At 36.6% G+C, this 13,012-nt stretch overlaps 2 protein-coding genes across 2 annotated transcripts; both read left to right on the top strand.

Moving 5' to 3' along the window:
- On the top strand, positions 1 to 1,575 carry LOC113762610 (transcription factor MYB102). The gene is made up of 3 exons (XM_027306141.1): positions 1 to 216; positions 366 to 495; positions 585 to 1,575. Exons 1-3 carry the CDS (start codon positions 84 to 86, stop codon positions 1,483 to 1,485), a joined length of 1,164 nt encoding a protein of 387 aa, XP_027161942.1. The 5' UTR covers positions 1 to 83; the 3' UTR covers positions 1,486 to 1,575.
- Positions 1,576 to 11,646: 10,071 nt separating this feature from the next.
- On the top strand, positions 11,647 to 13,012 carry LOC113763153 (protein MOTHER of FT and TFL1 homolog 1-like). Its single transcript, XM_027306884.1, has 4 exons — positions 11,647 to 11,958; positions 12,200 to 12,261; positions 12,381 to 12,421; positions 12,556 to 13,012. Exons 1-4 carry the CDS (start codon positions 11,755 to 11,757, stop codon positions 12,780 to 12,782), a joined length of 534 nt encoding a protein of 177 aa, XP_027162685.1. The 5' UTR covers positions 11,647 to 11,754; the 3' UTR covers positions 12,783 to 13,012.

Genomic DNA, 13,012 nt, shown 5'->3' with positions numbered 1-13,012 from the left:
TCTCAGCGACCGGACTACTCCACCCAAATCAAACAAGGTTCACATCAGTGTCGATCATCTCACCATTGTACAACTATATTATCATGGGAAGATCACCATGTTGTGACAAAAATGGACTCAAAAAGGGGCCATGGACACCTGAAGAAGACCAGAAACTTATTGATTATATTCAGAAGCATGGCTATGGAAACTGGAGAACACTTCCAAAGAATGCTGGTAAGCTAGCTAATTCCGTTGTTCTTCGTAGCATGCATCTCGTTTAAACATATGTATTTGAATTAGATAAATAGTAGAAGTAGGAATTCTTGTGAGTATTAAAGCTTATGGGCGCCTATGCGGCCAATTTTCTTGACTTTTGTGTATAGGGCTTCAAAGATGTGGAAAAAGTTGTCGACTTCGTTGGACAAATTACTTGAGGCCTGACATCAAGAGAGGACGATTCTCATTTGAAGAAGAAGAGACAATTATTCAACTGCACAGCATACTAGGAAACAAGTAAGAAGTTGTTTATTTCTTTTCTTTCTCTTTTTCTCTATGGCCTGTGACTTTTGTGGTTTAAATTGAACTGATTTCTTGTGCCATAGGTGGTCTGCAATTGCTGCTCGGTTGCCAGGAAGAACTGACAATGAAATCAAGAACTATTGGAACACACACATTAGGAAAAGGCTTCTTCGAATGGGAATTGATCCGGTTACTCATAGTCCTCGACTTGATCTTCTTGATCTTTCCTCAATTCTAAACTCATCAATCTACTCTTCATCTCAGCAAATCAACCTTTCCAGGTTATTAGGGGTGCAACCCATGGTTAATCCAGAACTCCTAAGGCTAGCCACCTCTCTTTTCTCCTCCCAAAAGAAAAATCATCATGATATCCCGACCCAAAATGATGTTCAAGAAAATCAAGTAGTCTACACTGCCCCCCAAGTGCAAAACCAATTGCCCCCATTAATACAGCCTAGCGAACTTCAGACCTCAGTTCAAGATATCCCTACATCCGACAACCTGGGCACAAGCTTGAGGACAAGTACTTCCTGCGTTCCATTTTCTTGTGATCAAGCACAACTCATGCAACCCAATGCGGAGCAATTCTCATCAGCAAATCTCTCCGACTTCATTAATTCACAACAAAGTTGTGAACTTAACGAGTGGCAAAACAGCGAATTCTTGCCTCCCAATTTCTCAGAAGATTATTATGTACCTCTACAGCATTACGGTTGCTATGGCTCCGACAACCAATCCGTTTTGGACACGGCTCCATCTGAGACTACTTCAACTTTCCAATCCAACAACAGCAACAGTTTCAGCTTCCAATCCGTTTTGTCAACTTTATCGACGCCTTCGTCAAGCCCAACACCATTGCAATCAAATTCAACTTACATCAACAGCTGCAGTACTACCACTACTGAAGACGAAAGGGAAAGCTATTGCAGCAACATCTTGAAGTACGAAATCCCAGAGCTTTTGGATGTTAATCAATTCATGTAAAATTGTAAGGATCAGAGATTAATTAGAGAGGCCTTTTTAAGTGCTCTGGGGGGTTTGTCATACAGCTTGTTCTTTCTTGTATAATTTCCTACTACTAAGAATTTGTTGAAATTGTCTGATCAAGTTAACTGATCAATTTTCTCGTATAATGTCCTTTCGTGGTCTTTTTTCATCGTTGATAACATTATCGTATGGTTGTCTTTCCCTTATTGATGGACAAACACGAGTAATCCAAATCAAGAACTCTTTGGTCCGTTACCGAAATTATACGCTACTGGTATGTAATTATGTATCCTATAGGATTAACATAAAAAAAAAAAAAAAGCGTGTTACTTTATTTGCATACGTGTTACTACGACACACATTCACGTAAAATAAGGTTGTTCAGTTGACATAAGTAAGAAAAAATAATAATTGCATGGTTTAAAAAAACATTGAAACGTATGCCATCATCATACCAGAAGCTTTCCAATAATGATCCGACAACATATTAAAACCAATAGTTCTGTTTAGCAATAAAGCTCCCATGCAGACCTTTCCTTTTGCTGAAGTTAAGCAAAAAGGCCAATCATGATCTAAAAGTAGAAAGATAAAATCTAGCGGAAAGTGTTTCACAGATCCCAGCAGTCAGATTCCGGCGACACCGCCGCCGATACGGCCGGAGAATGGGAGCGTCGCAGGGCATGGCGCCACCTGTACGATAACTGTCAGTTCACGTAGTAATAAACTAAAGATTTTCATTTTCTTGCTTGGCTGGGCTATTGAAAGCGTTGACTAAATACTGCACGTGTCAAAGTGTCAGCGGTGGATAATGTAGTGGGGACCACTCAGGAAAAGGATTTTTAATTATTATAGATAGCTTTATTGCAAATCATGGCGTGCCGCTTGTGGTATTTTTTGTCCTTCCATGTAATTAATGCGGCTGTGTCAAACTATTGGTGACGTCATCATCTCGGACACGTGGAAACTCAATTATACGAAATCTAGATGGGCCCTTATCTACTTTTGTTCAGCATCGTCGTCCATGTAATTTTTTCCACCCCGCTCTAAAACGAAAGCATCCCTGTTAAGATATGCCAAAGGAAGAAGAAGTTTTACATATTTGTCTTCGACATCTTATTTGGTTTGAATTTATATTTGATTGAGGAGCAAGGATTTGAATATAAGCTCGTTGGTTGGCTTCCTAATTTAGAAATCGAGTCCCACAATGCAGTTTTAACTTTTCACCGAAGTTTATTGGTGGAACTGGTAGTACATCTGGAAACCTCTCGTGGTACGTAGGGAAAGTTCATTTTGTTAAGTTCCAAATTCAACTGCTTATGCCTTCTTTTTTCCCCCTAGCATATCCATCATTGTGCTTGCTTGCAACTTCAATCACTAAAAGTTAGTATAGGTTATGGTCAGTCCTGTTTTGAGTGTTATTTTCTGAACTTTTTTGTTAAAAAAAAACATTGTAACGATTCGATGCATGTAAAATAAAGAGACGATTAAAAAAATATATTCATAAAAAACGTAAATATTTTGAGAAAACATGGCAATCCAAACAATTGACAGATGTCTCGTATAAGTTCTCCAGTTTCGATAAAATGAGAGATCAAATACATAGATGATCCCTTCTTCTGTGTAAAATTGTTACCATAGAAAAAGAACTATCGACCCTAGGTAGATATAGTAAAAGATATCTATAGTTCATTCATATCGAAACATCCCACGATCGCACGTATGTTCAAGGCTAATTAATATGCATGCCGTGAAGATTTGAATCATCATTTCGTGCCATGTTATTAATCAGATACCATGACAGTATGGCCTCACGTAGGCCACAAACATATTATGTAGTAGCAGGACAATCAATTATTTTTCGTGACATGCATGCATGTGTTTACAAGCTACTTTTATCTGCTTAAGTTTCTTTTTTGTGGTTTAGGGTATAGCAACACTTATCAGTTGGGAAAACGTCGTATAATTGCACTAACCAATCGTGACTAGCAAGGCTATCTAATCGCCCAGCCTCTCATGACTAGTAATATAAGGCATGTATGGTTTCCAATCTGATTCTAGACGTTTCTTTTCTTGTGCGACTCTCGGGCAAGGAGCTGTTGAGAAAATGGACAAAGATGAAAACAATGGTGAGATTGATACACCAGAGAAGAGAACCCGATCATCCAAATGATTGGAGTGAAGCCAATTATTGTATCATACTGTAGAATGGACCCTAATGGTTTCTTCCGCCAATTTAATGAACCTAATTACTTTTCCAAAAATAACTTAATCCAGCTAGTTTCTACGCGAGGATCCAAAACATTGTGGCCCCAACATTTTTGCATGAAATGTGCGTACACATTGTAGTCAAGTCTACACACACAACACACAGTTGCCACAAAGAAGTGGCCTAGTTGATGAGTTATAAAGAGATTGAAGAACAACCACAAAATTGGAAATCCCACAATCCCAATCAATCATCTTCTAGTCGTACGATCCGGAGCTGCAAATGGTAAGTGCTACACTCTAAGTCAAACCCTTCTTGAGGATCAAAGTCTCCATGCACGTCCGTCAGCTGCACGTCATTTGTGCGTCAAATATATGCGGTGAAGATAAATACACAATCATGCAACTTTCTTCTTAGAACAAATGCTGTTGTTTTCATTGATGAAAAACCGAAAATGATGTGTATCTCTAAGGGATTAACGTGTCGAAGCATCTCAGGTTTTAATGTTAAGGTGATACGGCTGGTGTATGTTTGACCATCAACCGACCACGGGCACCGGGGCAAATGAGGGCAAAGGGGCAATCAGATACGCACCCTCTTTTTCAGTCCCTCTCTCCTCGACCGCCCAAAGAAAAAGCCTCAAATGTTTTGAAATCCTAGACTTCAAAAGTTGGTCTGTGTCTTTTCCCTTTCTCATGTTTTTTCTTTTTTTTTTAAAAAAAAAAAATTCCCCCTTCATGATTTCTCAACTTTCTTGAAAATTTGGGCTCCTTTGACAGTACATCACTAGACGAAAACTGTGTTCAGATCAAGGAAGTTGGTGTTCAAAAGAAACTGGGAAACGAGACATGGGGTTTGGGATTTGGTTTCTTTTTTTTTTTTTTTTTTTTGTTTGGTTGTTTTGGGGTAAATTAATCTTGGTAATGTATGACCATGACTGTGATTCACATTCGTTTCCTAGTGCCAAGAAGTGTACTAAATACAGATCGTATCATTACATTTTGTAGAAGTTTTTGGGTGATTAGACAGACGTACATGTTCAAGTTGATCACCTTTTTGGCTCAAAAGAGGAGCAGCATTTGATTATTGATTAATTCGTTTGTTGCCAATGTTGAGACTGTGGGATTAAAGTTAGGCAAGACTTTTGTTGGATTGTTGGCCAATTTTATATTTACATCTTACATTATTAAAGTTGGACATTGATAAACAAGTTTATCCTTGCAATCTCAGTCCAAAGTGGTCCAATACTGAAGAAAAACATCAGTGCAAAATTGTCATACAAATCTCCAGAGCCTGATATTACTGAATTTTATACAATGTATCAACAATGTCGTTGATGATAATAAGTGTATATATTTTTTTATTATATTTAAAATGAACTAATCTTGTCGTTCTCAGACAAGCTGTGTTGAAATCAGAACGTGGATCCCACACATTTCGACATTAGCCGAACTTTCAAGCCTATTATTGAGCAGCTTAGTCAATGGCAAATGTATGAAGTATGAATCAGCTCCTTCAATTTTCCTCCATGCATAGTAAACTCTTAACTGGAACGAAATAATGCCCCAAAAACAAAAAAAAACAAAAATCTTGTTGACTTACTAGTGGCATAATTTCAGGCCGAAGCGAAAGCTGCTTTCCTAACACTGAGTTAAATGCTTAGAGCCATATGCGATTTTCCAGCTTTCCGGCCCTAGTAAGTCCTCGGTGCCCTTCAAATTCTTGACATCTTTTTACCATCCTCGATTTTAAGCAATGTTTTGACTTCTTTGAAACTAAACTACTTGTGTTTTCACATGCCTATGAATTTTGCAGGAATTTCCTTTACATATATAATAAGTATCACTTTTTTTTTTCAACACAGGGAATATCTCAATTTTGTCAGATTAATCTCTCTGTACCTGTACACCCCGCCCCAAGGATACACAAGCGATAAAAGGTGACTCGAACACACGATTTCGAGACCTAATTAAGCTATCTCGAAACCATCCGAGCCAATCCAAGGGTTAATAAGTATCACTTATCCTTGAAGATAAATTGAGGGTCTGAATTTAACATCTCCAAACTGCAAAAAGGGTACACTTGTCGGTATACATGTGGCCCAAGAGCTAATGATCTTATCGGTTATCACCAACTCTATAGTCAAGGATGTCGGATTTAAAGGTCCTTTTTGAGCATAATTACCTCTCCATTCTGAGAATATACAGCATTCTTGTGTGATGACAAAGAAAAACGTTTATGCCACCACAGAAAATCTAGCAAGATCCGCCCAGGATCAAAAAAAGCACGTTAAGAAAGAGATGTAGATGCATGTGTATTGAATCACTCTCTGTAATTATGTCATAGCCGAAATACAAATTTGACTTGGTGGTGGATCGTGATAAACACCACAGTATTAGATCATATCTTTAATTCCTTTTTAATTCATTGTGCTGGCTAATGTGTGAAGTTGTCAATACAATACATCAGCAAGAGATTTCCAGCAATTCATGGAGCCATATTGTTATTTTAGTTTCCCTGCACACGCGATGAAATAAATGGCTAAATTCATTGAAAGCAAAGAAACTCGAAAGGGAGAAGGCATCTGTGTGGCTGCTTATGGATTTTGTTAATGCTCTACTATACATCAGCAACAAGATAGCTTTTCCATAGAGAATCAGAATTGGCCAAGTTTTTATCATCGAAGGAGAATTTCGTGATCAATCTTGAGGAATTTCGTGATCAATCGTGCCTAGTCGAAAGAAATAGTGCATACGTACACAAATAGATAACAATTCTCGTGCCTAGTGGAAAGGTACAGTGCATACGTACATAAGTAGATATTCTCCGTTTTTAAACATGGTTCTTCATTTCTTGAAATTTGACAACTGAGAAGAGAAAAGAACAGAAAAAGACAACTATTGTAGTGCTCCGTCCATGTAATAATTTGGCCTATTCCCCTGGATTGGTATCAAATTCCGGGCCATGAACGGAAGAAATGACAAAATTATTTTTATAGTAACAACAACGTATGTGTACCAATCAGACTAGCTAAATATATGTCATATGTGTAAAATTTAGAGTCGAAATTCAAGTTACGGGGATACAGAAATATAGGTACAGTGAAAGGATGCCCCAAGCTTTATGTTATAGGATTGTTACCTTTAGTTTTAAGTTGAAGATAATTACTAACTACATTTCTTCTTAGCAAAACCAGCGCATTTGGACCATAAAGGCATTTTTGGACCTTTAATTACGCGTACTTTTAGTGCCTGCACCCAAGGGGGCGAGCAGATTGCGAGTAACCCTAAAAAGATAACGCTAATACTAAGCATGCGTGGTGTACTGAGACAGGAATGAACGCACTAAAAAAAGATGTTCTTTGTATTTTTCCCGTGTAGAACTAGTTCACCCAGTGTAAAAGACACCATATTTATCATGTGGATACATGATCGAGGCTGCCCAATTATTTGGTGCTTTTGTGGGAAGGATAGATTGGTGAAAGACGCAATGACAAAGTTGAAAGGCGAAATCCATCGTGGACACGAAAATTGGGAATTGACTTAGGATTGCCACCATGCATCTACACCACCGACCTTTGGCCAAAATATTTTCGAACTCAGTCATGCAAAGGTAAAAGTGCTTCAAAATTTTTCATCTTCCACTTTGAATAAAAGAAATAGGAATTAGCACGAGCCACAAGTATGGGTGACTGATTCCGACAGAAATGGTTTGTTCTGATTTATCAAATTGGTTATCATGCATGTTGATTGCGTATAATAGTATACTTTGCACTTATTTCAATCAAATCCAATTCAAGAATCCAATCTAATTGCGTAAGGAAAAAAAAAAAAAAAAAAGAAGAATTCAACCTGATTTGTCAAAATATGTTGAAGACATTTTCATAGAAATAAACTTAAATAAATAAATAAAAGAGCACAAGTACATCTTTTTTTCGTAAACAAAGAAAGGTGATTAGGTGATTTATTACAAGAAACTTTTGGTAAAAATAAATGCTGAATAAATGTGTCGATGGGCCAAATTGACATGCATTCTTTTTACTGGTCATCTAACTATATGAAGCCAAGCAACAACTTCTTCGATGCTAAAATTTTCTTTCTCTTACTTTTTTGAGACACGACTATTACCCCATAATGAAGAACAAAATTATATAAATTTCTCAAACAACTTATTAACAAAAGCAGTAGCCTCTTTTAATATTTCAAAATAGCTTGAAGAATATCCATCATTTTTTCCTTTTTTGAGTTAAATAGACCTGAAGTGTGCCAGAACCATATTGATAATAGTAGTACCTCAAAGTTAATTGGAGGAAACCGACAACATAGTTAATAGGGTAAAACTCATAAAATTCCCATCATATCCGTCAAGTTTATGATATTTACATCGAACATATTATTTAAGACGTATATGAAGAACTGGGTGGGCAATCGGTGCTGCTGGACGGTGGGTGGAATTCATTGTGCATCTACGTTAACCAAAAGACATCTCTTATGAGGAAAAGTGAAGTAAAGTGACGTAAAGTAAAAAAAAAAAAAAAGAAAAAATCAATTTCCTGTGTATGTTTACTTAATCAGAAAAATTCTAAGAGAAAATGAGTGGTTAGAATCGTTAATAGAAATACTGTTAGTAACCAATAATTTTCCTCCAAAATCTTGGCGAAAATTAAGGAAAAGTACAGGAATAACAAACACTACTTTTTCTACTAAACAAACACAAGAAGAAGAAATGACTAGCTTTTCCTCTAGATGAGTGATGGGTTGGACGGTACAGAAAAGGGAATGTAAATGAGAGATTCAGGATACGAGACCTCCCACTTAAACTTAAAAAAAAAAAAAAAAAAAATTTCCCTCACTTTCTCTTGCAAACAAACAATACCTTATGGAGTTTTTTCTTTTTTTTTCCCCATTTTTCTTAAGAGTTTTTCAAGGTCACTGGTGGGCCTCAAGCCCATTCCCGTAGTTGCTACAGGTATTTCGGCTGCCATGCCCAAGAACGAGAAAGGTAATAGGACGACAGGCCGGCAAGGTCCATATATTCACCCAATGGATCTGGGTGTATTTGGATATTTGTTTAGAAAGCCTGGTAATTGGATTTGAATCGATCGTCCAATGTCCGTTTTCTTTTTCTTTTTTTTTTTAAAAAAAAATTTAAAAGAAAATTTTTTTAAGCCATTCGGAGTCCCAATTTAAATTGCTAGAGAAAGCCTTTCCTTTTATTTTTTATTTTCTTGGTGTGCACTCCCAATGTCTAGTGACTATATTGGACTCCGATTAGTCTAGAATCGAGCACTGTCGAAACCATTTCAAGAGATCACTCTCCTAACATTATTTTTACATTCACAAGACTCGTATTCGAGACCCTGCTTAAAGGCCAACAAGTCTCTTCCTATTTGATTCAATAACCATTGGTAGGGGTGTGCAAAATCGAAAAATTCCGATTTACCGACCGAATTCGAATTGAATTTGGAATTTCGAATTCAGTAATTCGGAATATCCGATTTCGAATTGGTCGAATTCGGTAATGAGATTTTTCAAATCGAAAATTCCGATTTCGAATTCACAATTCGAAATCGAAATCAAAATCGGAATTCAGAATTCCTATTTCGATTTCAAATCTGTTTTTCATATATATATATAATATAACATTTATATTATAATAATAATTTTTTTATTCATGAATTCGGTGAAATCTAAATTCCTATTTCGATTTCAATTTTGTTTTCACACATATATAATATTATATATATATATGTAATATAATAATAATAATAATTTTTATATTCATGAATTTGGTGAAATTAGAATTTACCGAATTCCAAATTGAATTTGGAACGAATTTGAATTCGGAATTGGTGAATTCGAAATCGAAATCGGTCAAAAATTCTAATACAAAAATTTTGAAAAATGCCGATTTCAAAGTTCCGAATTACCGATTTCGATTTTGATTCACATCCCTAACCGTTGGTGCCTTTTTGTTTTATTTGATGTCATTATTTTATTTTTTTAATGCTTTTGTGCATAGTTATTAAATCCAACATGGGAAGGAACTCAACGAAAAAATCGATGGACGAGACACTAGTTCAATCAATGAGTCACTAAAATAATCTTTTATAAATACATGTAATGTATTAATTATTTTAATAAATGTAGAATTTACAAGTAAATTACTTATAAATATTATCCAGTCTGTTTCAATGGCTGATTCACTGAATTGAGCGGTTTAACTGCTAGGCTGAGCTGAGCCGAGTTTAATAATGCTTTCTTGACTCCCTTGTCAGTTACCATTTTGAGGTTCCAAGGCTTAGATGTCTTGAGCTTGTAATTTCCCTTCTCTCTCTCTCTCTCTCCATTTCTTAAATCCCATTCATCTCTCATTAGAAAAGAAATTGTTTTTTTTTCTTTAAACAAAAAAGTTGGTGTTTCCTTTGACAACTTGCAAAGCTGACGAGTGCTGTCTTCAATTGACGTGGCAGCTTACAAGACATCCCTCTTTTTAGTGGTGGAGAGGCTTCCAAATTCCAAGAGAGGAACCCATCAAAAATTTTATCGGAAGTGGGTAAGCAAACGGCGTGAAAACAAAATACTTGCACTTTTTCAAATGAGACAGGCACTTTACATAGTGCATTGTACTAAAAAGCCCTCTACAATTCATTAATTTGTCATTCAATCAATCGTTTATCGAATATAATATATTAACTTTCCAGCTATTCGTCCAATTTAATTAAATCAAACTAAGCGGATCTTCTTCCATCAACTATTCATATCTGATTTGGTTTTTTCTTTTTGGTGCGAATCTGATACGGTCACAAAAGTTAAAAGCACTAACATTTTTCATTTTGGTGCGAATCTGACGTGGTCACAAAAGTTAAAAGGCACGAGGTCGGATGGGAGCCCGTCAAGACATCTATTACTATTTTTTTTTTCACTCGATTGAAATACCAATAGTGAGCAATGATGATGAAGGCCTAAGGCGTAGCTTTTTTCGAAGGAAAAGAAAGGCCTAGCTTTAATAGTACTCCAAAATAACCTGAAGTTACGTCTCAAAGCTAACAATAATGAGTAGAATGGCCTAGCCACCAGCCCAAATGCGGATGGCCACCACCAAAATATTAAAGTTTGGTGAAGTGGGAGGCAAGGTTTCGTTAAAATGGAATGAGAAATCTTGTCTTCCATCGATTGCCACATTAAAAGTGATTTTATTTAAAAAATTCAGACGGGTGTGTAATGTTCTCGTTTGATCCGGTGATGGTTCAATTCCTTTTGAGTTATTCCTGACCTTCCTTAGGCCCGCCCCCTTCCCTAATATAGAATATATTAGATTATACAAGAGTTATTGCCTCTGAGGAAAAAAAAAAAAGAGTAGAATGGCTCGATATCTTATTAGTTAGTTTTATTTGGTATTGACTAATTAACATGGGATTATGTTGTCTAACAGCTACATAATTAGATGAATTTATGTATTTTGGTACCTCAAAGTATCACTTTCATGTAGGATCGCACGTGTATATATATATATGTTGTTGGTTTGTTGCATAATTATTGAATAAAATATCGAATTTCCTAAAAAAAAAAAAATATTGAATTGAACTTGAGCTCTAATTTTAAACCATGTGAGATTCTATTTTGAGCCCAAAATCTTGAATTGAATTCAACCAGCCAAAAGATTGATTCGATTTGATCCGTTTACCTTTTTTCTTTTTGGATCCGTTTACAACTCATCGAATTTTCGTTTTCAGACTGTTTTGTGGATTTCAAGCCGAGGAACACTTACATGGTCAACACGTGTCCTCACGTTGGATTAATACAGATGGCGAGCCCACGTGTCAATCGTTTGAAACATTTTGCCACGCATCCAACTCAATTATATATTCTCTCGCCTGCTACTAGCACTACAACACTGAATTGATCTGAATTGATCCTGCTATCACTTTACACAAAAAAAAAAAAGATATTCCTCCTAATTAATTAGGCCCAAAAGGGCCAGGCGACAAGGGAATAGGATATAAAATCAGACCAGAGATCATATCAAATCATATTACTTGTTTGTTTCAAGCTTCAACAATGGCTAGGCCAGTTGAACCGCTGGTGGTGGGGAGGGTGATCGGAGATGTGCTCGACATGTTTGTACCAGCTGCTGAATTGATAGTACAATATGGGTCAAAACAGGTCGGAAATGGTTGTGAGATAAAGCCATCCCATTCTGCTCACAAGCCTGCGGTTCGCGTAAATGGCTCTCGTGCCCGTGCCGCCAGTCTCTTTACCCTTGTAAGTGTGCCATCTCATACATACTCATTAGTATATACTCACATACAAGCACATAAATTGAAAAAAAGAAAAAGAAAAAAAAAAAACCCTGCAAACTTTTGCATGAGTTCAATCAAGTACAATTTACGAAAAGTTTATGAGGATTCAAATGTTCTCTCTCTCTCATTTTTTTATCTTTTAGGTTGAAATTTTCAGTAGCATGCATTTAGAAATTGAAGGGTCGGTTCTTGTTCTGTTGCAGGTTATGGTCGATCCTGATGCGCCAAGTCCAAGTGATCCAACTTTCAGAGAGTGGCTTCATTGGTATACTTTTTCTTCTTTGTATATCAACTTATACATGTAAAATTGTCTGGCCTCGGATACGGTTACCTGAATTTTAACTTGGAATCGTTTTGGCATTTTTTTTTGTTTTGGCGTTGCAGGATTGTGGTGAACATCCCAGAGGGTGGGGATGCCTCCGAAGGTTAATTTTTTTTTTTTTAAATTTCACTTTATCATCAATCATTCCCTAACTTTAATAATCTGCATTCGAAGTATTTTGTGGTATATTTTTAGTTTGATCGAGTAATGTTATACTATTGATTTCTCTAATGGAAGGCAAAGAATTGGTAGCATACCAAGGACCTCAGCCACCAACGGGCATCCACCGCTACGTTTTTGCGCTTTTTAAGCAGAGAGGAAGAATGGAAAAGCCAAAAACGCTACCAGAACCCCGTCACAACTTCACCACTCGACAATTTGCAAGCCATAATGAACTCGGACTTCCTGTTGCTGCCGTATATTTCAACTCACAGAAGGAACCAGCTGGAAATAGGAAACGTTGATGCCTTGTCTGAAAGCGTGCTAGTTCCTGTTTTATCCTCCAACATGCATGGTATAGAACAGGGTATGTATAGGTGGTTGTATAATCTGTGTGCTGTTTTTGTTCGTTTTGGTCATTAAGAGCTTCTTAAGGGATGTGCAACCGTAGTCAAGTTTTTATTTTTAGTTTATCTTCTTGTACGTACGTGTCATTGTAGTATATAAATTGGGCAGTAAATATAATATAATTTGA

This window comes from Coffea eugenioides, chromosome 2 (genome assembly GCF_003713205.1).
Source record: "Coffea eugenioides isolate CCC68of chromosome 2, Ceug_1.0, whole genome shotgun sequence".
Classification (NCBI taxonomy): domain Eukaryota; kingdom Viridiplantae; phylum Streptophyta; class Magnoliopsida; order Gentianales; family Rubiaceae; genus Coffea; species Coffea eugenioides.
The sequence above is the reverse complement of the archived record's forward strand: the minus strand, read 5'-3'. Positions and strand labels throughout refer to the sequence as shown.

What these genes read in the sequence shown, in the direction of transcription:
- LOC113762610 (XM_027306141.1), top strand. Translation starts at nt 84, where the DNA reads ATGGGAAGATCACCATGTTGTGACAAAAATGGACTCAAAAAGGGGCCA. An exon ending in AACACTTCCAAAGAATGCTG is followed by an intron (nt 217 to 365) that starts GTAAGCTAGCTA and finishes TTTTGTGTATAG; the next exon opens with GGCTTCAAAGATGTGGAAAA. An exon ending in CACAGCATACTAGGAAACAA is followed by an intron (nt 496 to 584) that starts GTAAGAAGTTGT and finishes CTTGTGCCATAG; the next exon opens with GTGGTCTGCAATTGCTGCTC.
- LOC113763153 (XM_027306884.1), top strand. Translation starts at nt 11,755, where the DNA reads ATGGCTAGGCCAGTTGAACCGCTGGTGGTGGGGAGGGTGATCGGAGAT. An exon ending in TTCAGAGAGTGGCTTCATTG is followed by an intron (nt 12,262 to 12,380) that starts GTATACTTTTTC and finishes TTGGCGTTGCAG; the next exon opens with GATTGTGGTGAACATCCCAG. An exon ending in GGGTGGGGATGCCTCCGAAG is followed by an intron (nt 12,422 to 12,555) that starts GTTAATTTTTTT and finishes CTCTAATGGAAG; the next exon opens with GCAAAGAATTGGTAGCATAC.